At 41.1% G+C, this 25907-nt stretch overlaps 2 protein-coding genes across 5 annotated transcripts; one reads left to right on the plus strand and one right to left on the minus strand.

Annotated features, from left to right (window-relative positions):
- Window positions 1-17: 17 nt before the first annotated feature.
- On the plus strand, window positions 18-16082 carry MITD1 (microtubule interacting and trafficking domain containing 1). 4 transcript variants are annotated; one of them, XM_005892238.3, is made up of 7 exons: window positions 18-238; window positions 11267-11368; window positions 13646-13782; window positions 13863-13949; window positions 14865-14977; window positions 15714-15774; window positions 15868-16082. In XM_005892238.3, exons 1-7 carry the CDS (start codon window positions 88-90, stop codon window positions 15961-15963), a joined length of 747 nt encoding a protein of 248 aa, XP_005892300.1. In that variant the 5' UTR covers window positions 18-87; the 3' UTR covers window positions 15964-16082. The 4 variants fall into 4 exon arrangements, with proteins under 4 accessions (XP_005892300.1, XP_070236071.1, XP_070236072.1 ...); XM_070379972.1 differs by lacking the exon at window positions 18-238 and adding an exon at window positions 245-380; XM_070379970.1 differs by lacking the exons at window positions 15714-15774; window positions 15868-16082 and adding an exon at window positions 15559-15705.
- A 6587-nt stretch (window positions 16083-22669) lies between these two features.
- On the minus strand, window positions 22670-25626 carry LIPT1 (lipoyltransferase 1). Its single transcript, XM_005892237.3, has 2 exons — window positions 25503-25626; window positions 22670-23901 (listed from the first exon to the last, which is right to left on the minus strand). Exon 2 carries the CDS (start codon window positions 23898-23900, stop codon window positions 22779-22781), a length of 1122 nt encoding a protein of 373 aa, XP_005892299.1. The 5' UTR covers window position 23901; window positions 25503-25626; the 3' UTR covers window positions 22670-22778.
- Between the last annotated feature and the right edge of the window lie 281 nt (window positions 25627-25907).

Genomic DNA, 25907 nt, shown 5'->3' on the forward strand with positions numbered 1-25907 from the left:
CGCAGAGGCGTCACGTGACCGCGAGCAGGCGCGCCGCAGACCCACCCACCAAGAAACTGGAAGAAGCTGACAGTAGTTTCGGAGATTATGTCGAGGTCCAGCCTGGCGCAGGACCCTGGGAGCACAGCTGCATTGACTGTGTTAAAGCGGGCGTTAGATCTGGAGTCCGAGTCCCGGGGCCCGCAGGCTCTGGTGTGTTACCAGGAGGGGATCGATCTGCTCCTGCAGGTTCTGAAAGGTGAGCAGTGAGCCGGGGAGCCGAGACTGGAGGAAATGGAGTTGCAATCCGTCTTGCCTGAGTGGGAGTGAAAGAGTTAAAACGATTCCTTTCGCCGCGAGACAGCAGTGAAATACAGAAGATGGGGTATTCTACAGGACAGGTGGACTGGTTTCTTTTATATCTTTATTAGATTGATGTCGTCAGTGAAAGAGAGGTTACTGTTCTAGAATTTTAAGAGGTAACTAGACGTAATAGTTAGAGAAGAAGAGAAGAGAAGAAGGAGAAGGCAATGGCACCCCACTCCAGTACTGTTGCCTGGAAAATCCCATGGACAGAGGAGCCTGATGGGCTGCAGTCCATGGGGTCGCGAAGAGTCGGATACGACTGAGCGACTTCACTTTCACTTTTCACTTTCATGCACTGGAGAAGGAAATGGCAACCCACTCTAGTGTTCTTGCCTGGAGAATCCCAGGGACCGGGAAGCCTGATGGGCTGCCGTCTATGGGGTCACACAGAGTCGGACACGACTGAAGCGACTTAGCAGCAGCAGATGTAATAGTTGCCTTGAAGCGACTTGGGTTTGAAGGAACTGTATAAACATTTGGGGATCAATTTAGGAAGATTGTATATGGAACAAGTAGCAATAAAATTATTAACTTTGTTAGGTAGTATGGTATTTTTCAAACTCTTCTTAATTTTAGGGGTGAAGACTAACATGTTTGGAAAGGAATTATGATGTCTGAATTTGAACGTTGAAGCAAATATGACAAAATGCTATCAGTTTTTAAATCTAGGTGATAGATAATAAGATCATTACACCCTTTTCCTTATTTTTCTCATTAAACATTTTCATTATAAGTTTAAAAAACTAATAAGGGCCTACTGTATAGCACGGGGAACTCTACTCAGTACTCTCTAATGACTTGCATGGGAGAAGAATTTTAAAAACAGTGGATATATGTGTGTGTGTAACTGATTCACTGTGCCGTACCCATGAAACCACCACGACAGTCTAAATCAGCTATGAAAGTATTAGTTGCTCAGTCATGTGGGATTTTTTGTGACCCCATGGACTGTGGCCTGCCAGGCTCCTCTGTCCATGGGGTTTTTCAGGCAAGAATACTAGAGTGGGTCTTCCTGACCCAGGGTTTGAGCCAGTGTCTCCTACATCTCCTGCATTGGCAGGTGGGTTCTTTATCACACTATACTCCAATTTAAGTTTTTTCATTAGAAATGGATATACTGAAATTTCGTGTAAGAAATGTATAGGATTGTGAGAGTTAAGACTTTCTGTTACATGGTCATTAGTGTTGTTGTTGTTCAGTCGTTCAGTCATCCAGTCGTGTCCGACTCTTTGTGACCCCATGGACTGCAGCATGCCAGGCCTCCCTGTCCCTCACCATCTCCCAAAGTTTGCTGAAGTTCATGTCCATTCCATCAGTTGATGCCATCCAGGCATCTCATCCTGTGATGCCCTCTTCTCCTTCTGCCCTCAATCTATCCCAGCATCAGGGACTTTTCCAATGAGTTGGCTGTCCGCGTCAGATGACCAATTCAGTGTTGTGAAGTAGCTCAGTCGTGTCTGACTCTTTGCGACCCCATGGACTGTAGCCTACCAGGCTCTTCCCTCGATGGGATTCTCCAGGCAAGAGTACTGGAGTGGGTTGCCATTTCCTTCTCCAGGGGCTCTTCCCAACCCAGGGATCAAACCCGGGTCTCCCGCATTGCAGGCACACGCTTTAATCTCTGAGCCACCAGGGAAGCCCCTAGAAGTACCCAAATAACCTTAACATCGAGCACAATCCCTTGCAGCTAATAAACATGTAATTATATATTAATTGACTTAAAATGAGCCCCTGCTCCCCATCCTCTTGTGTTTCCTGTCTGGCCCAAGATCTCCCCTCTATACCTTTCTGCCTGCATATTTCTGATATGTTTCGGAAGCTTTGAGACAGCAGAGGCTGGTCTTCAGTGTACAGTGCTTTTCTTAGAACTCTAAAACCCTACCTTGGGCAGGGACCATTTGATGACGGTGATAATAAGAGTAGCTATCATTTATAAGTCTTGAGTGGTAGGCAGTATTCAGAGCACATTAGAAGCATGATCCCAATTCGTCCTTACGGTTGCCCTATGAAGTATGAGGTGATGTTGCCCTCATTTTAACAGCATAAAAAGCAAAGTTCACTTTCCAGTTCAGCCACCATTGGTAGAGTCACAACTGGACCCCAAGGCTTTAGCAGCTCTGCTCTGCTGACTCTCAGAAAGGGACATGGCATACAGTGGTGGGCCCTGAAGCAGCAGAATCCCAGGAGTTCTGCTCCTGTGTGCTCCACTGATCCTGTGGTGGTTCAAGAGACAGTGACATGATCTTGAAGGTTAAGATATAAACGCAAATAACTGTACTTCAGGGAATAAGTGCCAAGAGCCATGGAAACAAATGCAATGAGGATTTAAACAGCCAGTGGTCATTTGGGGATGGAAAGGTGGGGCTTGCTTTCAATAGGGGTTTTGGAAGGTTAAGTAGAATTTCAGAAACTCAGCTAAAAGTGTTCCAGTTCTGTCTGTGCTGTTTTACTAAATAAATGGTTCAGTTCACTTTAGCATATACCTATAGAGGAAGAGGAGAAGTTTAAAGGTAGACTGATGGTTGGAGCATGCTGTGGATGGCCTTGACCGCCAGGAGATTTTAACTCATTCCATTGACAAGGAGAAACTAAAGTTTCTGCAAAGGAGTGACAAAATTAAAGTTGCATTTCAGGGCCTGCCTCTCTTAGGCACATGTTTTTCTCCCAAATATTTGCATGACCTATTCTCTCTCCTCTTTCAGGTATTTATACAAATATCACCTTATTTGTGAGGCCATTCCCTGACCCCCAATGTGAAATTATAACCCCCATTCCAGGACTCTTTTATCCTTCTTCCTTGCTTTATTTAATAGCACTTTATCACAGTCTAACATATGTGTTTTACCAATTTACCTCTGTTGTTGTCTTTCCGCCCATTTGAATGATAGTGGGGAATTGTGTTTTGTTTTATTAACTGCTGTGTCTCCAGTGCTTAGAATAATGCCTGGCATGTGGTAAGTTCTCAGTAAATATTTCTTGAATAAATGAGTGAACAGGGCAAGAGAGTAGGAGAGACATGAACCTGAAGAGACTGAAGTCAAGCAGATCAATTAATGAGCTCCTGCAGGAGTCAAGATGAGAGGAGATGAGGGCCTGAATGAACCATGACCTGAATGACACCACTTACTAGGAAAGAGAGAGGACAGAGTGGACATCGAATTACTGGCATTGGCTCATTGATTAGATGTGAGAGTGAGTTTCCAATGGGACTTGGAGATGGCTATATGATGAAACCTGGAAGACAAAGTCATGTTTGAAGAATGGGTCAAACTGTGATTGAGGATAATGATTAAGAAAGAGGACAGGGGAAATAGCCTATGTTTATAGGCAGTAGCAAAGTAACAGTAGAGTTAAGAAAACAGGTGTTAGATAAAATCTAGTTCTAGAGGAAGCCGAGAGGGCAGTGTATAAAGAAATTAAGTAGATGATAATGATACTGACATTTACTATTTTCTGCATGCCAGTATCATAATTTGTTGTTGTTCAGATGCTAAGTCATGTCAACTCTTTGCAATTAGTTTTTCATAATTAGTCCTCTCCACAATTTTCTAGGGTGCTGTTACTCTTTCCGTGTTAGACAAGAAGATAAAAAGAGGTTGAATAACTGGCCAAGGTCACACAGCTAAAAGTGGCAAAGCAGGTTTTGTTTTTTAATTCTTTTTTGACTGTGCTGGGTCTTCGTTGCAGCATGGGTTCTCTAGTTGAGGCAGATGGGCTTAGTTGCCCCGTGGCATGTGGGATCTTAGTTCCCTGACCAGGGATTGAATCCAAGTACCCTGCATTGGAAGGCGTATTCTTAACCTCTGGACCACCAAGGAAGTCCCCAAACATTATATTTTAGTTGGTTAATTTTGTTTTCTCACAACAGTATGGGTTAAGAATTCTGAAACTGCTTGATGTCTATATTGAACTTGAAAGTGAAAGTATTAGTTGCTCAATTATGTCCGACTCTTTGCAACCCCATGAACTGTGGCCTACCAGGCTCCTCTGTCCATGGGATTCTCCAGGCAAGAATAACTGGAGTGGGTAGCCATTTCCTTCCCCAGGGGATCTTCCCTACCCAGGGATCTAACCAGGAACAAGCTAGTAAATATATTGTGGATAATGAAAGAAGTTACAGGTAAGGAAAGGAGGAAGGCTAGAATGAACCCTGTGGGATCAAAGTTAACATGAATTTGTGGGTTTTGATGCAGATGGACAGATACAGCAATAGAGATGTATGTATTAGTAAACCTCCATAGACTTTCTGCCTGTCTTGACAGAAAGGGTCTAGACTTTCCCCAAGCCACAGTGAACACACTTAGCACTCAGAATATGATCTCTTGATACCATTCTCCAATAAACAAACCAAAGTCTCTGGGAGAAATGGTTGATTTTGAGGCTGGAGCAAGAAAACTACGTTTTGCACCAAAATGTAAGGAAGTAGTCAAAAAATAATGGGGTACGTCAAAAGAACACAGGAGCCAGCACAAGGAGCTCTCAAAGCCAATGCTGATAATATTTAACCAGGAAAATGATGATAGTTTCCCAAAAGCCCAGGACCAGATGGCTTCACAAGAGAATTCTGTCAAACATTTAGAGAAGAGCTAATGCCTGTCCTTCTAAAACTCTTCCAAAAAATGCTTGCAGAGGAAGGAATGCTTCCAAACTCATTTTACGAGGCCACCATCATCCTGATACCAAAACCAGACAAAGACCACACAAAAAAAGAAAACTACAGGCCAATATCACTGATGAACATAGATGCAAAAATCCTCAACAAAATTTTAGCAAACACAATTCAGCAACACATCAAATAGTCCATACACCATCATCAAGTTGGGTTTATTCCAAGAATGCAAGGATTTTTCAATATATGCAAATCAGTCAATGTGGTATACCATATTAACAAATTGAAAGATAAAAAGCATATAATAATCTCAATGGGTGCAGAAAAAGCCTTTGACAAAATTCAGCACCCATTTATGATTAAAACTTTTCAAAAAATGGGCATGGAAGGAGCCTACCTCAACATAGTAAAGGCCATATATGATAAACCTATAGTAAACATTATTCTCAATGGTAAAAAACTGAAAGCATTCCCCCTAAGATCAGGGACAAGACAAGGGTGTCCACTTTCACCACTGTTATTCAACATAGTTACATTAATCAGAGAAGAAAAAGAAATAAAAGGAATCCAGATTGGAAAAGAAGAAGTAAAGCTCTCATTATTTGCAGATGATGTGACACTAAAGATAGTTCAGAAAATTATTAGAGCTAATCAGTGAATTTAGCAAAGATGCAGGATACAAAATCAATACACCGAAATCACTTGCATTTCTATATACTAATATATACCAACAATGAAAAATCAGAAAGAGAAATTAAGCAACAATCCCATTCACCATTGCAACAAAAAGAATTAAATAGGAATAAACTTACCTAAGGAGACAAAAGAACTGTACACAGAAAATTATAAAACACTAAGGAAAGAAATCAAAGACTACATAAACAGATGGAGAAATATTCCATGTTCCTGGGTAGGAAGAATCAAGATTGTGAAAATGACTATACTACCAAATGCAATCTACAGATTCAATGCAATCCCTATCAAATTACCAATGGCATTTTTCACAGAACTAGAACAAAAAAATTTCACAATTCATATGGATACACAAAAGACCCCAAATAGCCAAAGCTGTCTTGAGAAAGAAGAATGGAGCTGGAAGAATCAACCTTCCTGACTTCAGATTATACTACAAAGCTACAGTCATCAAGACAGTATGGTACTGGCACAAAAACAGAAATACAGACAAATGGAGCAAGATCAAAAGCCCAGAAATAAACTCATGCACTTGTGGGTACCTTATTTTTGACAAAGGAGGCAAGAATATACAATGGGGCAAAGACAGGCTCTTCAACAAATGGTGCTGGGAAAACTGGACAGCTACAGGTAAAAGAATGAAATTAGAACACTTCCTAACACCATACACAAAGATAAATTCAAAATGGATTAAAGACCTAAATGTAAGACCAGAAACTATAAAACTCTTAGAGGAAAACATAGGCAGAACACTTGATGACATAAATCAAAGCAAGATCCTCTATGACCCACCTCCTAGAGTAACAGAAATAAACACAAAAGTAAACAAGTAGGAGCTGATTAAACTTAAAAGCTTTTGCACAGCAAAGGAAACTAAGTAAGGTGAAAAGACAACCCTCAGAATGGGAGAAAATAATAGCAAATGAAACAACTGACAAAGGATTAATTTCCGAAAAAGCAGCTCATACAACCCAATGCCAGAAAAACAACCCAATCAAAAAGAGGGAAAAAGACCTAAACAGACATTTCTCCAAAGAAGACATAAAGATGGCTAACAAACGCACATGAAAAGATGCTCAACACCACTCATTGTTAGGGAAATGCAAATCAAAACTACAATGAGATATCACCTCACACCAGTCAGAATGGCCATCATCAAAAAGTCTACAAACAATAAATGCTGGAGAGGGTGTGGAGAAAAAGGAACGCTCTTGCACTGTTGGTGGGAATGTAAATTGATACAGCCACTATGGAAGACAGTATGGAGATTCCTTTAAAAACTAGGAATAAAACCACTATATGATCCAGCAATCTCACTAGAAGGCATATACCCTGAGGAAACCAAAATTGAAAAAGACACATGTACCCTAATGTTCATTGCAGCACTATTTTAAATAGCTAGAACATGGAAGCAACCTAGATGTCCATCGACAGATGATTGGATAAAGAAGCTGTGGTAGATATACACAATGGAATATTACTACATTTTTATATTCACCATAAAAAGGAACACATTTGAGTAAGTTCTGATGAGGTGGATGAACCTAGAACCTATTATACACAGTGAAGTGAGTCAGAAAGAGAAAGATAAATATCATATTCTATGGCATATATACGGAATCTAGAAAAATGGCACTGAAGAATTTATTCACAGGGCAGCAGTGGAGAAACAGACAGAGAATAGACTTATGGACATGGGGAGGGGAGGAGAGGGTGAGATGCATGGAAAGAGTAACATGGAAACTTACATTACCATGTATAAAATAGATAGCCAACAGAAATTTGCTGTATGGCTCAGGAAACTCAGACGGGGGCTCTGTATCAATCTAGAGGGGAGGGATGGGGTGGGAGGTGGGAGGGAGGTTCAAAAGGGAGGGGACATTTGTATACCTATGGCTGATTCATATTTAGGTTTGACAGAAAACAACAAAATTCTGTAAAGCAATTATCCTTCAATAAAAAAATAAATTAAAAAAAGGAAAATGATGATAGTTTTCAATTACAACCCATAAAGTAAAATCTCCATGAGTCCATATTGATATAAATTATTAGTAGAATAAATAAGTAGATGGGTGAGAAGGGACAGCTTTTTCTTACAGTGGAATTCCAGTTAATACATTAAGTAGAAATGATGGAAGTAGAAAATCACCATTTGGCAAATACTGCAGTAGTAATTGCTACAGGGAAAGGCCATCAATGGGACTTCCTTGGCAGTCCAATGGTTAAGATTTTGCCTTCCAATGCAGGGGGCTCAAGTTCAGTCCCTGGTCGGGCAGCTAAGATCCCACATGCTGCATGCCATGGCCAAAAAAAAAAAAAAAAAAAAAAGACCATCAGTGGGTCCTAAAATTAGTGGATGAAGAGTGAAGAGAGATAGGATATTTACCCACAAGATAGCTTTTTCATACAAAATAGAAAATAGTGACTTTCTAGTGGAGAAATCTGTAAACTCCACCGTAACCAAGTCATCAAAGTTGACATCTCCAGTAATAAGACATATTGACCTCATGTACCCACTGAGGGCACAACACTTCTGTGATTTTCTTGCTAAAAATATGTATAACCTCAATCTTACCCTTAGAAAACAGTGGCAGCCCAAAATGAGACACATTCTGCAAAATAACTGTTTACTCTTCCTAAATGTCAAGGTCATAAAAGGCAGAAACATACTAAAGGAACTATTACAGACTGGAGAAGACTAAAGAGGCATAACCCCTAAATGCTATGTGGGATCCTAGACCAGAAAACTTTCTTTAGTGGGATATTTGTTGTTATTCAGTCACCCAGTTGTGTCCAACTCTTCAAGCCCATTGACTGCAGCATGCCAGGCCTCCCTGTTCCTCACCATCTCCCAAAATTTGCCCAAGTTAATGTCCATTGCATCAGTGATGCCATCCATCCATCTCATCCTCTTGACACCCTCTTCTCCTGCCCTCAATCTTTCCTAGCATCAGGGACTTTTCCAATGAATTGGCTGTTTGCATCAGATGACCAAATAGAGCTTCAGCATCAGTCCTTCCAATGAATATTCAGGGTTGGTTTCCCTTAAGATTGGCTGATTTTATTTCCTTGCTGTCCAGGGGGCTTTCAGGAGTCTTCTCCAGCACCACAGTTCAAAGGCATCAGTTCTTTGGCATTCTGCTTTCTTTACGGTCTAGCTCTCACATCCACACATGACCACTGGGGAGACCATAGCCTTGACTATACGGACCTTTGTCAGCAAAGTAATGTCTCTGCTTTTCAGCACACTGTATAGGTTTGTCATAGCTTTCCTGTCAAGAAACAATCGTCTTCTGACCTCATGACTGTAGTCACCATGTGCAGTGATTTTAGAGCTCAAGAAGAGGAAATCTGTCACTACTTCCACCTTTTCCCCTTCCATTTGTCATGAAGTAATGGGGCTGGATGCCATGATCTTAGTTCTTTTAGAAGTTACTCTCCTCCTTCACCCTCATTAAGAAGCTCTCTAGTTCCTCTTCACTTTCTGCCATTAGAGTGGTATCATCCACATATCTAAGGTTGTTGATGTTTTTCCCGCCTATCTTGATTCCAGCTTGTAGCTCATCCAACCCAGCATTTCTCATGATGTGCTCAGCAGCGTATAGGTTAAACAAAGAGGGTGACAGCAGACAGCCCTGTCATACTCCTTTCTCAATCTTGAACCGATCAGTTGTTCCATACAGGCTTCTAACTGTTGCTTCTTGACCTGCACACAGGTTTCTCAGGAGACAGGTAAGATGGTCTGGTATTCCCATCTCTTTAAGAGCTTTCCATGGTTTGTTATCATCCACACTAGGTGGATGATAAAGTCAAAGGCTTTAGCATAGTTGATGAAACAGAGGTAGATGTTTTTCTGGAATTCCATTGCTTTCTCTAAGATCCAGCAAATGTTGGCAATTTAATCTCTGGTTCCTCTTCCTTTTCTAGACCCAGCTTGTTCATCTGGAACTTCTTGGTTCACATAATGCTGAAGTTTAATATGCAAGATTTTAAGAATGACCTTACTAGCATGGGAGATGAGTGCAATTATCCAACTGTTATCCGACTGTTAGCTCATTCTTTAGTACTGCCCTTCTTGGGAATTGGGATGAGGATTGACCTTTTCCAGTCCTGTGGCCACTGCTGAGTCTTCCAGATTTGCTGACATACTGACAGCAACACCTTGAGGGCATCATCCTTTGGGGTTTTGTTTGAATAGTTCTACTGTAATTCCAGGTGGTGCTAGTGGTAAAGAAGCCACCTGCCAGTGCAGGAGATGTAAGAGATGTAGGTTCGATCCCTGGGTTGGGAAGATCTCCTGGAGAGGGGTATGGCAACCCACTCCAGTATTCCTGCCTGGAGAATCCCATGTACAGAGGAGCCTGGCAGGCTACAGTTATGGAGTCTCACAACTGAAGTGAGTGAGCACTGGAATTCCATCACATCCACTAGCTTTATTAACAGCAGTGAGTCCTAAAGCCCACTTGACTTCAAACTCCAGAATGTGTGGCTCTGGGTGACTGACCACATCATCAGAGTAATCTGGTTCATTAAGACCTTTTTTGTACAGTTCTCCTGTGTAGTCTTTCCATCTCTTCTTGATCTCTTCAGCGTCTACTAGGTCTTTATTGTTTCTGTACTTTATTGTGCCCACCTTTGGGTGAAACGTTCCCTTGATATTTCCAATTTTACATCCAGAGACTAGCACAGAGAGACAAGAAGGCCTTCTTCAATGAACAGTACATAAAACTAGAAGAAAACAACAAAAGGGAAAGACTAGAGATCTCAGGAAAGTTGGAAATATCAAGGGAATATTGCACCCAAAGATGGGCAGGCACAACAAAGGACAATAAAGTGGACAATTAATGAAATACCAGTAAGGTGTGTAGATGAGCTACTAGTGTTGTATGAATGTTCATGTGCTTGCTCTGATAATTGTACTGTAGTTGTGTAATATGTTAATATAGGGGAATCCGGATGAAGGGAGTCTCTGCCATGTTCCTAGCTTTTCCATAAATATACAATTAATTCAAAATAAAATATTTTTAAAAACAGAGTTTAAAAATGAAATTAAAGTGAAAAGTGAAAGCAGTATTAAAAGGGAGGGAGGAAGGAAGGGACCAGAAGTAATTTGTTAACTGGTTGGAGGTGGGGCTTGGGATAAGCTTTTATTGATAATGTATACTCAAAAATACCTTTGATTTTTGGGATGGCTGGGAAAATGAGTCAACGTAAGCTGTAAAGGGGAAGTCTGGAATAGAGACTGGTTTTGTGGAAGAAAGATGTTGTTTGCTATCTTTTGATTATGCTAAGATTTCAAACTTATGGGTAATTGGAACAAAATAGTGCTCATAGTCAGTGACATGTAATAAGCCACCTTTGTTTCCACACCGGATTGAGTGTCCCCAGCTATCAGTCACAGTGTTAGAGTCCCCACTTCTAAATAAAGGGCTTCCAATGCTCAGTGAAAAGGTGGAGGTTGTACAGGATCAAGCTAAACTGGGACCTATTATTTGTGTATTTTAGGACCATGGCAAACCATGCCAAAGGACAGGAAATCCATGGAAAACTTAGGAAACACTGCCTGTACCAAAGAGAAAGCCTGTTTGGAATCTTGAGAGTCTATTTTTTAATTTGTAGGCACCAAAGATGAAACAAAGAAGCGTAATCTCAGAAAAATAATTTCTGACCACATGGATAGAGCAGAACACTTAAAGAAACGCTTGGACCAAGAAAAAGAAGGTAAGGAGGCTGTTTTGGAGAGTGTGTGCCTGAGCTCTTGTGACAAAGCCTGTCTCACCCAGTGTTCCTGGCTGTGCCCTTTGGAGCTCTGTGTGGTCTGGACTGTTTACCCTTGGGAGCTTACAGGTCTCCTCTGCATTTCCAGTTCTTAACTTTCTTTTTTAATATTTATTTATTTGGCTACATTGGCTCTTAGTTGCATCACTAAAAAAAGGACAGGGTCTTTTTTTTTTTTTTTTTAGTTGCAGTGTATGGGATCTAGTTCCCTAACCAGGGGTCAAACCCAGAGCCCTGCACTGGGATCTCAGAGTCTTAGCCACTAGACCACAAGGGAAGCCCCTTTGCCCTGTTTTGTTTTGTTTTCTGCTCAGGGGAAGGTGGCAGTCAGATTCTTCTCCTGAGAATTTGAGGACAGCTCTACATACTGCAGAACTTTGCATGCCATTTTAAGGAATTCATGATCCCCATGAAGCAGAGCAATACTGAACGTAAAGCCTATATTTTATTTGTATCTCCATTTATAAAATGACCAAAATATTAAAGTAGCTCAAGAAATGCCCAGGGCTGCTTTGCGATTTTTGTCTTGAATCAGAACGTTTGAGGAATTAGGTATTCTTAATGAAGAGAGATGCAGAAGGTATGGTTCCCTATTTATAATTGGTTCTCCGGGGGCTCCCCAGGTGGCACAGTGGTAAAGAATCAGCTTACCAATACAGGAGACACGGGTTTGATCGCTGGGTGGGGAAGATCCCCTGGAGGAGGATATGACAACCCACTCCAGTATTCTTGCCTGGGAAATCCCATGGACACAGGAGCCTGGTGGGCTGTAGTCCATGGGGTCATAGAGTCAGACATGACTGAGACTCACAGTGATGAGAGATGCAGGAGGTATGGTTAGTTCACTACTTTTTGAGCATCCAGTTTACAGACATACAGACACAAATGGCCGTTGCCACCTGACATTCACAGCTGCTGCATCCTACAGTCAAAGGAACTGCTGTCCTCAAAAAAAAAAAAAAAAAACAGTGTCCCCCAGCCCTCAGCTCCTGTTTACTCCTGCCCTCTGCACACCTCTTCCTGGTATTCTGTACTATCCCAAACCTTGGCTACCCAGATTAACCTGGCTAGCTCGCTACTTTGTTGAGGAGTAATAAAATTGTTTACTGCATCCCAAATTGAAACCTGCAATGCAGTTTCCCTCTGAAATCTGAAGGAAATAGAGTACCATCAACTTTGTGGCTTAAATACACTGGCTAAAACTAACCTGTGTGACTAGCTTGGCTTCAAAACTGATGCACAGTTTGTAACATTTTGTGTTTTGAAATATTAGGAAGACAATCCAAACCACTGATTTTCAAACAAAGTTTAAAAGTGCAACCACCGTATAAATCAGGAACTACCATTAAGGATCATATTTAAAAAAAAAAAAAACCTTAAAGGTCTTTGATAACTTATTCAATAATTATTCATTTTGAATGAACAAAAACAATAGAACTCCCCTGCTGACCCTATGGCATTCTAGTCTTTGGCTTGGATTATTAAGAAGTACTATAAGTTTTTGCTTAACACACTCTCTACAAGTTCTAAGACTCCTAGATTCCATATTATATTGCATTTATTTATTTAATGTGTGCTTAGTAACTCACTCATGTCTGACTCTTTGTGACCCTTTGGACTGTAGCCCACGAGGCTCCTCCGTCCATGGGATTTTTCAGGCAAGAATACTGAAATGAGTTGAATACTGGAATTCTCTAGGGAATCTTCCCAACACAAGGATCAAACCTGCGTCTCCTGCATTGCAGGTGGATTCTTTACTGCTGAGCCATTGGGGAAACCATATATGTAATACCTCAGCTATTAAATTGCAAGACATAAAAAGACTTAAATCTGAAGAGAAAGACCAGTTGCCCACTCAATCAAAGCTTATGATTCTACTCATGGTGACAAAAATATTAGATATCTTTATATACAGTAGGTTCTTTCTTGAATAAACTGTCTGGTTCTGTAGGATTTAGCTCAAGAACCTATTCCAAGAAATCTCTGGACTTTCCCACTTGCCTGGCCTCCATGAAGGCGAAACTCATTGGATGGTTTGCCTTATAACCTCTGTGTGTGTAGCATCCTGCAATGTGTCTGGTATAGATTGAGCATTCGAAAATGCTCGCTGAGTGCATGAGTTTAAAAACATTAACTTGTATGTGCTCCTCACTGTTTATAGTATGTATAAAAAGAAAACAAGTAGTCACTGGTTTTATTACAGAAACTTCTGTTTTGTAGCTGGAAAATATCACAAGCAAATTAAGATAGAAGAGAATGCAACAGGTTTCAGCTATGAGTCCCTTTTTCAAGAATACCTGAGTGAAACAGTTACAGAAGTTTGGATAGAAGATCCTTATATTAGACACACACATCAGGTAGGTGAAATGTACTCACACAGGATGAAATAGTCATTATTTAACATGTACGAGTAATAACCCATCCTAATGTCTTTCAGCTGTATAACTTCCTTCGATTTTGTGAGATGCTGGTTAAGAGGCCATGTAAAGTAAAAACTATTCATCTTCTCACCTCTCTGGATGAAGTAGGTACCTGAAAGCATTTTCTCTTTCTTAACATCATGGACTTCACTCAGTTGTAAGATGTAGTTCAAGGCAAACTTGGATGTAATGCTTCAGCCAGAGCTGTTTCATTGGAAATGAACTTGCTATCTTCATGCTCAGTCGCTCAGTTGTGTCTGACTCTTTGCGGCCCCATGGACTATAGCCCACCAGGGTCCTCTGTCCATGGGATTCTCCAGGCAAGAATACTGAGAGTGGGTTGCCATTTCCTCCTCCAGGAGGTCTTCCCGACCCAGGGATCAAATCCGCGTCTCTAGCGTCTCCTGCATTGGCAGGTGGACTCTTTATTCCTGAGCCATCTGGGATTAGGCATAAAATACATTGGAGAAAACGCTGTTGATTTTAGTATGTTGTACCTTGCATTTGGCCACTTAGCTAAGCTCTCTATTCAAATAGTTTGTGAGTTTAGTTTCTTGGATGTTCTATGAGTCAATCACTCTGTCTTCAGTATTGATAGTTCCTATCATCTCTATCTTGATTTTGATTTAAATAGGGATAATTCTAAACAATTCATATTTCCAGGATTAATTTGAGAAGAAAGCCTCATCTGAATAAACAGCACCGTTAAAATACATCTTAGGAGATGGCACCAAGTTGTGTTATGTTCACATTAGGAAAAAAAATGATTATTTTGATAAAAATAGTTGCTCTTAAACTACTTCATCTTCTTTGGTTGCTTCTTTGCAGTAATGGACAGTAAAACTAGTGTAGAATATTTACATTTTAAGATATACATTGCATGGGCTTTCTAGGTGGTTCAGAGGTAAAGAATCTACCTGCCAGTGACACAACTGTGCAACTGAACACACACTGCATTGCTTAGGAATAATTTAAAATATTAATAACTGAGTAAAAAAAAATTTTTTTCCTATTGACAGGGCACTGGGAAAGATCAGCATAGTGGCCTAGAAGAAATAAAACAGTCGCTCAGGAATCACGGAGTGAGTTTGGAATTAGAATATTCTTCTTCAATACATGACCGAGAAATTAGGTTAGTATATAGTAATACTTTAATTTTTATGCAGTTGAAAAATACTTATTTTTATTTCTCACAAATTATATATAATTACATATACTATTCCACTTAAATATTAAAAATTTAAATAAAGCTTAATTTTAGTATTTTTCACTTTTGAAGAAAAAATCTGGCTAATTGTGTCCTCTGTGAGTTTCCTGTTTCCTAATGGAATAAAATTTACATGTTCTGTGTCATCTGAGCAAAGGAAGTACTTTTCTATCCAATTATACATACAGTATTATGACATTGGGATAATTTCCTTTTGGGGTGATAGTGGTATTTATTTAATTTGGCTTTACTTCTTATAGTTTATTAAAGTTTCTAGCAGGCATGACAGGATGCTGTGTTGTGCCCATCAGGGCTTCCTCTGCCCTGGCACATCCCCACCTCTAGGCACGGGAGTCCCTGAAACATCACCAGTCTGCCTGAGTACAGTTGGAAGCCACTTGTTAGCAGAACAGGGAAGCTTTCTCAGGAAGATGAAATTCATGAGGAAGGTTTAATTGAATTGTTAAAATCTTTTATCAGCTAATGGTTGTTTTGTTTCATTGCAGACACAGCCCATAGGTAAACCCAGGTTTGGTTCAACTCGCCACTGCAAGAAGTGATTTTATTTGTTAGGGGGAGATTTAGCTGACACTTCATACAACTTTGATCATTGTCTGACCTAAATGTCTGGAGTGTAATACTATATAACTAATTTCAATAGGTTCAACAATGGATGGATAATTAAGATCGGAAGGGGACTTGATTATTTTAAGAAACCACAGGTAGGATATAGTCTCATGTGTGACTGTGTAGCATTCTTTAAAAAGTGGCTTTGATCATTTTTGTTAAAAAAAACTCTTCTCTTCTCTTTTTAGAGTCGTTTTTCCCTTGGATATTGTGATTTTGACTTAAGACCATGTCATGAAACAACAGTGGACATTTTTCATAATAAGCACACAAAAAAAATATGATGGATAGTAGCCTAATTTACATATATATTTCTACTTTAAATGAATGTTGTTTTTTTTTTTTAACTGTGGACAGATCATTCCTATAATGTATGAATTTAACAATAAATTTTTATATTTTACTAATGTATGGATTCCTTGTTCAGTTGTGTGACCAATCCTGAATTCACTTTTATCAATAGGTTACTCAGAGTACTTAGTGTTTCAAGTATAGTTAGTTGAAACATTTCCCCAGATTTTCTCTTGTTTGGATGTTGATGAATGAATCAAGACCTTAGCCACTGGACCACCCAGGAAGTCCCTACAATTATGTGTCTTCAGCAGGTATTTACCTAAATTCAGTTATCCTCTATTACTTAACTCCTTATAAAGGCAAATCAAGCCTTTTAGTAATACCAGATGCATTTTGTAGCTCACTTAACCTTGACTGCAACATCTGTAAAGCTCTGCAGCTTAGCATCAATTGTCCTGGGAAAGCCTATCCATAGACATGCCAGTTGACTGGTTGGGGACAGACTAGGTCTCATGGGGATCAGCTGGGAGAGGGGATACTGCTAGAGGCAGTGGGCAGACCAGAAGCTTGAAGAATAAGCTAAGCTAAAGTCTGTAGAGGGAAATAGAAGTCCTGGTGTTGGAGAGTGCCCTTCTGAACATCACATCTGGAAAAGCTTGAAGATTTCAAATCAAGAGTGAATAGTGTGGAGGGACAAAGCCAGGTAGAGGTCATAGGAACAGAGTTGGGCAGAGTAGTCTGGGGTTGGGGGGGACCCTGAAACCCCTCTGTTAAGGGTTGATTGTGCACACACATAACCCCTAGAAATTCACATGTTTAAATCCCAATCCCTGGTACCTCGGAATGTAACCATATTTGGAAATAAGGTCTTCAAAGAAATAAGTTCTGTCTGTAGGTGACCCTAATCCAGTATGATGGGTGTCCTTATAAAAAGTGGATATCCTGACCTAGATACGCACAGAGGAGAGACTACGTGAAGTCATAGCAAGATGCCACCACCTGCAAGCCAAGGAGATGGGCCTCAGAAGAAACCAAACCTGCTGTCACCTTGACTTTGGATTGAATAAATGACCACTTTTAACCACCAAGTTTTGGAGTGGTTTGGTATGTAGCAACAGATCGCTGATACAACCTGACTACTCTCCTCCCTGCTCCACATTGCACGGCTGCCTTTGCATTCCTCAGGGCTCAAAGTCAATGTCAGGTCCCCGATGGCTCCAAGTGGGGATCCCGTATTGTCTAACTGCCTGGACTTTTCTTTTTCTTTGTTTTTTTATATTTTCTTTTATTTTTTTAACTTTACAATATTGTATTGGTTTTGCCATATATCAACATGAATCCGATACTTTTCTCATTTTGTAAGCATTTACTGGTTTGTCTACTTTCCCTATTTTAAACAATTTAAGTCTTGACCTATTAATGGGTCATAAAGTTAATTTTTAAGATGAAATAAAATTGAATATAAAATATCAGCTAAGTGAGTAGTAAAGGGTAAGCATCGTATTGTGAAACAGACAACATATGTGTATGCTGGTGCAAAACATAAGACATTTTTTACTCTAGTTTTTAAAGAGTTTGAAAATCACTGCATTAAATTGTCATTTCCTAAGTCGGTGCCTTAGGCCATGCCATGTGGGGCCACCCAAGATGGATGGGTCATGGTGGAGAGGTCTGACAGAATGTGGTCCACTGGAGAAGGGAATGGCAAACCACTTCAGTATTCTTGTCTTGAGAATCCCATGAACAGTATGAACAGGCAAAAAGATGAACTCCCCAAGTCGGCAGGTGCCCAATATGATACTAGAGATCAGTGGAGAAATAAGAAAGAATGAAGGGATGGAGCCAAAGCAAAAACAATACCCAGCTGTGGATGTGACTGGTGATAGAAGCAAGGTCCGATGCTGTAAAGAGCAATATTGCATAGGAACCTGGAATGTTAGGTTCATGAATCAAGGCAAATTGGAAGTGGTCAAACAGGAGATGGCAAGAGTGAATGTCGACATTCTAGGAATCAGTGAACTAAAATGGACTGAAATGGGTGAATTTAACCCAGATGACCATTATATCTACTACTGTGGGCAGGAATGCCTTAGAAGAAATGGAGTAGCCATCACAGTCAACAAAAGAGTCTGAAATGCTGTACTTGGATGCAATCTCAAAAACGACAGAATGATCTCTGTTCGTTTCCAAGGCAAACCATTCAATATCACGGTAATCCAAGTCTATGACCCGACCAGTAATGCTGAAGAAGCTGAAGTTGAACAGTTCTATGAAGACCTACAAGACCTTTTAGGACTAACACCCAAAAAAGATGTCCTTTTCATTATAGGGGACTGGAATGCAAAAGTAGCAAGTCAAGAAATAACTGGAGTAACAGGCAAATTTGGCCTTGGAGTACAGAATGAAGCCGGGCAAAGGTAATACAGTTTTTCCAAGAGAACGCACTGGTCATAGCAAACACTCTCTTCCAACAACACAAGAGAAGACTTTACACATGGACATCACCAGATGGCCAACACCAAAATCAGATTGATTATATTCTTTGCAGCCAAAGATGGAGAAGCTCTATACAGTCAGCAAAAACAAGACTGGGAGCTGACTGTGGCTCAGATCATGAACTCCTTATTGCCAAATTCAGAACTTAAATTGAAGAAAGTGGGGAAAACCACTAGACCATTCAGGTATGACCTAAATCAAATCCCTTATGATTATACAGTGGAAGTGACAAATAGATTTAAGGGACTAGATCTGATAGAGTGCCTGATGAACTATGGATGGAGGTTTGTGACATTGTAGAGGAGACAGGGATCAAGACCATCCCCAGGAAAAAAATGCAAAAAAGCAAAATGGCTGTCTGAGGAGACCTTACAAATAGCTGTGAAAAGAAGAGAAGCAAAAAGCAAAGGAGAAAAGGAAAGATATACCTGTTTGAATGCAGAGTTGCAAAGAATAGCAAGGAGAGGTAGGAAAGCCTTTCCCAGCAATCAATGCAAAGAAACAGAGGAAAACAATAGAATGGGAAAGACTAGAGGTTTCTTCAAGAAACTTAGATCCCAAGGGAACATTTCATGCAAAGATGGGCTCAATAAAGGACAGAAATGGTATGGACCTAACAGAAGCAGAAAATATTAAGAAGAGGTGGCAAGAATACACAGAACTATACAAAAAAGACTTCACAACCTAGTTAATCACGATGGTGTGATCACAGACCTAGAGCCAGACATCCTGGAATGTGAAGTCAAGTGGGCCTTAGAAAGCATCACTACAAACAAAGCTAGTGGAGGTGATGGAATTCCAGTTGAGCTATTTCAAATCCTAAAAGATGATGCTGTGAAAGTGCTGCACTCAATATGCCAGCAAATTTGGAAAACTCAGCAGTGGCCACAGGACTGGAAAAGGTCAGTTTTCATTCCAACCCCAAAGAAAGGCAATGCCAAAGAATGCTCAAACTACCGCACAATTGCACTCATCTCACATGCTAGTAAAATAATGCTCAAAATTCTCCAAGCCAGGTTTCAGCAATACGTGAGCCGTGAACTTCCTGATGTTCAAGCTGGTTTTAGAAAAGGCAGAGGAACCAGAGATCAAATTGCCAACATCCTCTGGATCATTGAAAAAGCAAGAGAGTTCCAGAAAAACATCTATTTCTGCTTTATTGACTATCCCAAAGCCTTTGACTGTGTGGATCACAATAAACTATGGAAAATTCTTCAAGAGATGGGAATACCAGACCACCTGATCTGCCTCTTGAGAAACCTGTATGCAGGTCAGGAAGCAACAGTTAGAACTGGACATGGAACAACAGACTGGTTCCAAATAGGAAAAGGAGTACGTCAAGGCTGTATATTGTCATCCTGCTTATTTAACTTATCTGCAGCGTACATTATGAGAAACGCTGGGCTGGAGGAAGCACAAGTTGGAATCAAGATTGCCAGGAGAAGTATCAATAACCTCAGATATGCAGATGACACCACCCTTATGGCAGAAAGTGAGAACTAAAGAGCCTCTTGATGAAAGTAAAAGAGGAATGTGAAAAAGTCGGCTTAAAGCTCAACATTCAGAAAACTAAGATCATGGCATCTGGTCCATAACTACATGGCAAATAGAAGGGGAAACAGTGGAAACAGTGAGAGACTTTATCTGGGCTCCAAAATCACTGCAGATGGTGACTGCAGCCATGAAATTAAAGGATGCTTACTCCTTGGAAGGAAGGTTATGACCAACCTAGATAGCATATTCAAAAGCAGAGACATTACTTTGCTAACAAAGGTCCGTCTAGTCAAGGCTATGGTTTTTCCAGTAGTCATGTATGGATGTGAGAGTTGGACTGTGAAGAAAGGTGAGCGCCAAAGAACTGATGCTTTTGAACTGTGGTGTTGGGAGAAGACTCTTGAGAGTCCCTTGGACTGCAAGGAGGTCCAACCAGTCCATCCTAAATCAGTCCTGGGTGTTCTTTGGAAGGTCTGATGTTGAAGTGAAACTCCCAATACTTTAGCCACCTGATGCGAAGAGCTGACTCATTTGAAAAGACCCTGATGCTGGGAAAAGTTGAGGGCAGGAGGAGAAGGGGAAAACAGAGCATGAGATGGATGCCATCACCAACTCAATGGACATGAGTTTGGGTGGGCTTCAGGAGTTGGTGTTGGACAGGGAGGCCTGGTGTGCTGCAGTTCATGGGGTTGCAGAAAGTCGGAGACGACTGAGCGACTGAACTGAACTGAACTGAACTGAAGGTCAGTGACCATGTCTCTGTTACCAGGATATCCAACAACTAGCAAAGTAGGCACAGAGTAGGCCCTCGATAAACAGGAACTACTGTAGAAATTAGTATGTGAGTGAACTATAGAGACATTAAATTGTTGGCAGGAGTGCTACTCTTTGAAGCAGTTTGGCAACCATGGAATGGAAAGAAACAGTAAACCCTTGAGCAGCAGTCTTTGAGACGGGGGAGACATTCGCATGTCCATTCACTAAGGCTGCTGTTGCTGCTAAGTCGCTTCAGTTGTGTCTGACTCTGTGCGACCCCACAGACGGCAGCCCGCCAGGCTCCCCTGTCCCTGGGATTCTCCAGGCAAGAACGGGAGTGGGTTGCCATTTCCTTCTCCAATGCATGAAACTGAAAAGTGCACTGTCGTGTCCGACTCTTAGTGATCCCATGGACTGCAGCCTACCAGGCTCCTCCGCCCATGGGATTTCCCAGGCAAGAGTACTAATGATTCAGTAAAAGTTGAGATAGACTTATGCAAGATAAAGGAGATAAATAATTGATAGTACAAAACATAAACAGACTTCCCTGGTGGTCCAGTGGTAGAAAATCTGCCTTGAAATACAGGGGACGTGGGTTTAATTCCTGGTCGGGGAAGTAAGAGCTCACATGCATGGAGCAACTAAGCCCCAGAGCCGCAATTAGAGAATCTAACAAAAGATCTCAGTGATGCAACTAACACCATATGCAGCTTAAATATTTAAAAAAAAAAAAGCTGGAGAAGAAAAATCCACAATACAATTAGGGGGCTCAGCTTTAAGGAAGAGGACATATTTCTTTCTCTGAGATTGAATGAAATGAGAAAAGTTGAAGTAGAAAACATAAGCAGCTGAAGGAACTCAATTCTGAAAGACTGCTGCTCAAGGGTTTACTGGTGAATGAGAGGCAGTCAACAGAAGTGAGTTGAATCTGACGCCTACAGAACAAAAACAAGTGAAAAACTATAAATATGAAATTGGGCGAATCTGTGTGTGAGCATGCACATGTGTGAGCTCAGTTGTGTCCGACTCTTTGCAACCCCACGGACTGTAGCCTGCTAAGCTCCTCTGTCCATGGAACTTTCCAAACAAGAATACTGGAGCAGGTTGTCATTTCCTACTCCAGGGGATGGTCTCCACCCAGGGGTCAAACTGATGTCTCTTTCATCTCCTGCATTGTAGGCAGACTCCTTACCACTAGCGCCGCCTGAGAAGACACTAATCTGCATGATTATGTGAATTTTCTTCTAGCATCGCCCACCATCTAGTTATATGAGTGGAAAATCAATTGTTGAAAAAAAGAGTGGCTATGATAGGTCAAGAGAAATGTGAGAATGCTGGTAAGAAATGGAGATGAAGCAAGAGACTGGAGAAAAGTTATTGGCTTAGAAAAGTGCAGTAAGCTTGATTTAGTGGGAAAGAATGAAAGGATAGGGAAATGTAATTAAAAGGGAGAAATTTATAGTTTATAGTATATAGTATAGTATACTATATAGTATAGTATATAGTATCAAGAAGCCAGGGTTATATTCCCTAGTGGTAAGAAAAAGAACTGTGAGGTCAGAGTGTTCAATATGGTATCCAACCCCAAGATGGTAACAAAAGAAAAGAGCTGAAATACAAATGCAGTCAAGTATAGGGTTGGCCAAAAAGTTTGTTTTGGTTTTTGCATTAACATCTTATGGAAAATCCTGAATGAACCCTTTAGCCAGCCCAGTATTAAAACCAATGAAGACAGACAGGGATTTCCCTGTGTCCAGTGGTTAAGAGTTCACCTGTCAATGCAGGGGACACAGGTTTGATCCTTGGTCCAGGAAGATTTTACATGCCCCAGGGTAACTAGGCCTGTGTGCTGTAACTACTGAGCCTGTGCTTTACAGCCTTCAAGTCACAACTACTGATGCCTTTGAGGCTACAGCCTGAGCTCTGCAACAATGAGAAGCCCATGCACTGCAACTAGAGAAAGCCCATTCACAGCCAAGAATAAAGTTTTTTTAAAAATGCACTGTAAACATTTTAATTTTCTCATCAAAACTGTCAACATTAAGAAATTTACTTGGAATCACATTATTCCCTTAATTTTTTCACACAGAATATTCCATTTACTGTGTAGCTCATCATCCCCTGGATGTGTTCTATGTAATATACTTGTTAGCACTGTCGTTTCAATTGGGGAAAATTTACTACCAATAAGACTTGAATTTAACTGGTCACATATTTCCAGCGGCAACCAATGATCAGGTGCTTCAATATTACAGACTTCAATTCTCCCATTCTTGACATCTATAAATACTTTAATTTCCACGTGTGACTGTTCATGTAACACAGTGAAGGAAGTATCTACACTGAACTTCGGAGTTTTGCCATATATCCATTCCCAGGTCTGTAGTTCTATGGCTTTGCTGTTTATTCCAGGAAACACTGTCTCATCTGTTGGATTTATTAGGTGAATGTGATTATCGATTTGATGAGAAGTAGCATACTCTGTGGCAACAGCATTTATCACTACTTCACAGGTCAGAGTGGGATCTTTTTCCATAAGGTTTTTCACTAAGGCAGGTGTGCTGGCAGTGGCATTGCTCCTGATCCCTTGGTAAGGGCTCTTCAGCAAAGATGATAAGAAGGTCCTGTCAGTACCGCATAGCAAAGTGCAGTGGTGATAAGCTGCATTGCGGCCAATCTTGGAAGCTGTTCCTGAGATTTTAAACTGTCCGTCAACTAAAAGGTCAAATCTTTCAGTAGCCTGCACGTCCAGGTGTGGGTGGACAGCCTTCAAGGCTCTCACAACTAATTTTAGATTCTCCATCCTATCATACTTTTTCTTGGTTGTAAAAAAAGTCAAGTTGATGTTACCCATATCATGGTAGACTGTCCCTCCTCCACTTCTCCTCCGAGCCAGTTTCACACCTTCTTCTCTCATCAGATTCAGGTTACATTCCTGCCAAGGGTTCTGATGCCGACCAATTACCACAGTGGGAGAATTCCTCCACAAGAAAAGGACTGGCTTGCCTTCTAAATTCATATGGTCATGGATCCAGTCTTCTACAGCCAGATTGTGGTAAACGTTATTGGAAATCGACTGTAAAATAAGTCCACTTTTAACTGTGTTTTTAAAGCCAGCTGCTGGGACCTTGAGATTACAAAGTAACTGGAAGCAATTCTTCATGGAAAATGGGATTAGCATGCTGTCAAAAATGGAAGATAAATTAATGATCGAGAAAAAGAAAATTAAATTCTATTTTGTAGCTATCACTTCTTGGTTATTTGATCCAAACTTATCTAAGTATCCAGTCTGGTTGCTTTTCTTGCCTTTTGGCTTTACCATTAGTCTTTAATAAAACTTCAACAGAGTACTCAAAGGAAATAAATCATACAAACCTCAAATTGTTTTAGCTGAAGTGGAATAAGGGCAGAGATTATTCAAATAATAAAGCTGAAAATAATTATTAATATACCTCAAAGCCAAAAAATTATTTTGAATTCACAGGTAATACACATTATTGAGAAAAATGAGAAAATACAGACAGGCAAGGAAAAAAAAATCCATAACACCACCACTGGGAAGTAATTACAACTAACATGTTGGTGTGTACCCATTTTTTCTGTGCATATGTAAATCCACATACACTTCCCCACCAGAAATGTAACCAAACTTTATTTAATTCAATGTTAAACCAATTTTTACATCAGTCTTAACGTGTAATATTTCATTGTCAGATAACACCACCTTTTCCTCAACCAATCTCTTAGTTTGTAAGTTTAGGTTGTTTCTAGTCCTTCTGTGTTATCAACAATGAACATCAGTGTATAAAGATTTATGTCCTTATAATACTTGAAATGTAATTTCTATTTGTGAGATACATGATTTACTGTCAGGCTGTTCTATTTTGATCAATATGAAATTAGGATGGATCCTCCTGAGGTCAGGGGAGAGGTCAGGGTAGCAAGGTTATATAGAAAGGTTAGGAACAATTTTATTATGATTCAACACTTCACACATTATTTGTTAGCAGTGCTGATGAAAAGAGTGAAAATACTGGCCATAATAATGAAGTATTCTGACTAGCTATGATTGTAAAGAAACCATTTAATTCCATTTCTTAGAATGGTCATAATTTTCTTCTAGGTTAAAGGCCTGGGATGGACTGGGGTAGTAAAATCCATAACTAGGCCAAATTATTTTGTAGTTATGTCCTGGAGGAATAATTTCTATGGTAGAGTCTTTATATTTTCATCACTCTTGCTATACCTTGATACTACAGAAAGCGAAACCAGTTTACACTCTTATCTAGAAAGATTAGGAGAGGTTTAACAGAGAAAGGGATAACTAAACTGAGTCTCCACATCTGATGCTTTTTACCACGTTGATGGGAGTAGCATATTCCAGGCAAACAGAGAGTCCTCCAACGGTAAGAGGGCCTTGGGGACTCTCTCCCCATGGAGTTCCACTACCAGTCTTCCAGCTCCACTGAAATCTGTGGCTGTGCTGACACGATCCCATCTCTTAGCACTTAACTTATCCAGAGTCTCAGGACGGCCGTGTGCCTGTCTGATTTCGGCTTTTTGGCTCTCGAAGGGAGAGCCAAGGGCTGGAATCCAACATGCCTAACTTGGGACCCTCCCGTGTTGAGGATAAACCGGTCCTAACCGTGAAGCCAGGTCCTCCCAAACTCTAAGCGGACACCACGGGGCCTGCAGCGCCCCGGGATCGGGGGTGCCCGACCGCTGCCAGTGCCCGGGGCCCACGCTGCCAGTCTGCACCCGCCACGCCTCCGGCTTCACACACCTGCTGCTTCCGGTCGCGCTCACGCCGCTCGCAGGCCCGTGTGCGAGTTACGCTTGCTACCCGAAGCCCAGCCGGCTGCGCATGCGGCCGCTCTGCCAGCCGTCCAGGCCATCGTGGGGCGGAGCACCGGAAGCGCCGGAAGGGGCGTGGCTGAGGGTTTCCGGTTGCGGGGGCAGAGTCCTGCGGTGCCCCCTCCTTGACGCCAAGCCCCATCGGAAACAGGGACGCCACTCCCTTTCAAATAATAGCAGTAATTATAGTAGTATCGAAAGTCTTAGAGCCCCAGGCCAGATGGAGGTTCCCCGCGACACAGCCCAGAGCCGGCCCGGGGGGTGGAGGAGGTGTCAGCAGGGCGCAGGTAGGCGCGGAGCCGAATCAGGCTGGAGGGGGCCCGCCAGGTACCCA

Source organism: Bos mutus, chromosome 11, assembly GCF_027580195.1.
Source record: "Bos mutus isolate GX-2022 chromosome 11, NWIPB_WYAK_1.1, whole genome shotgun sequence".
In the NCBI taxonomy this organism is placed as follows: domain Eukaryota; kingdom Metazoa; phylum Chordata; class Mammalia; order Artiodactyla; family Bovidae; genus Bos; species Bos mutus.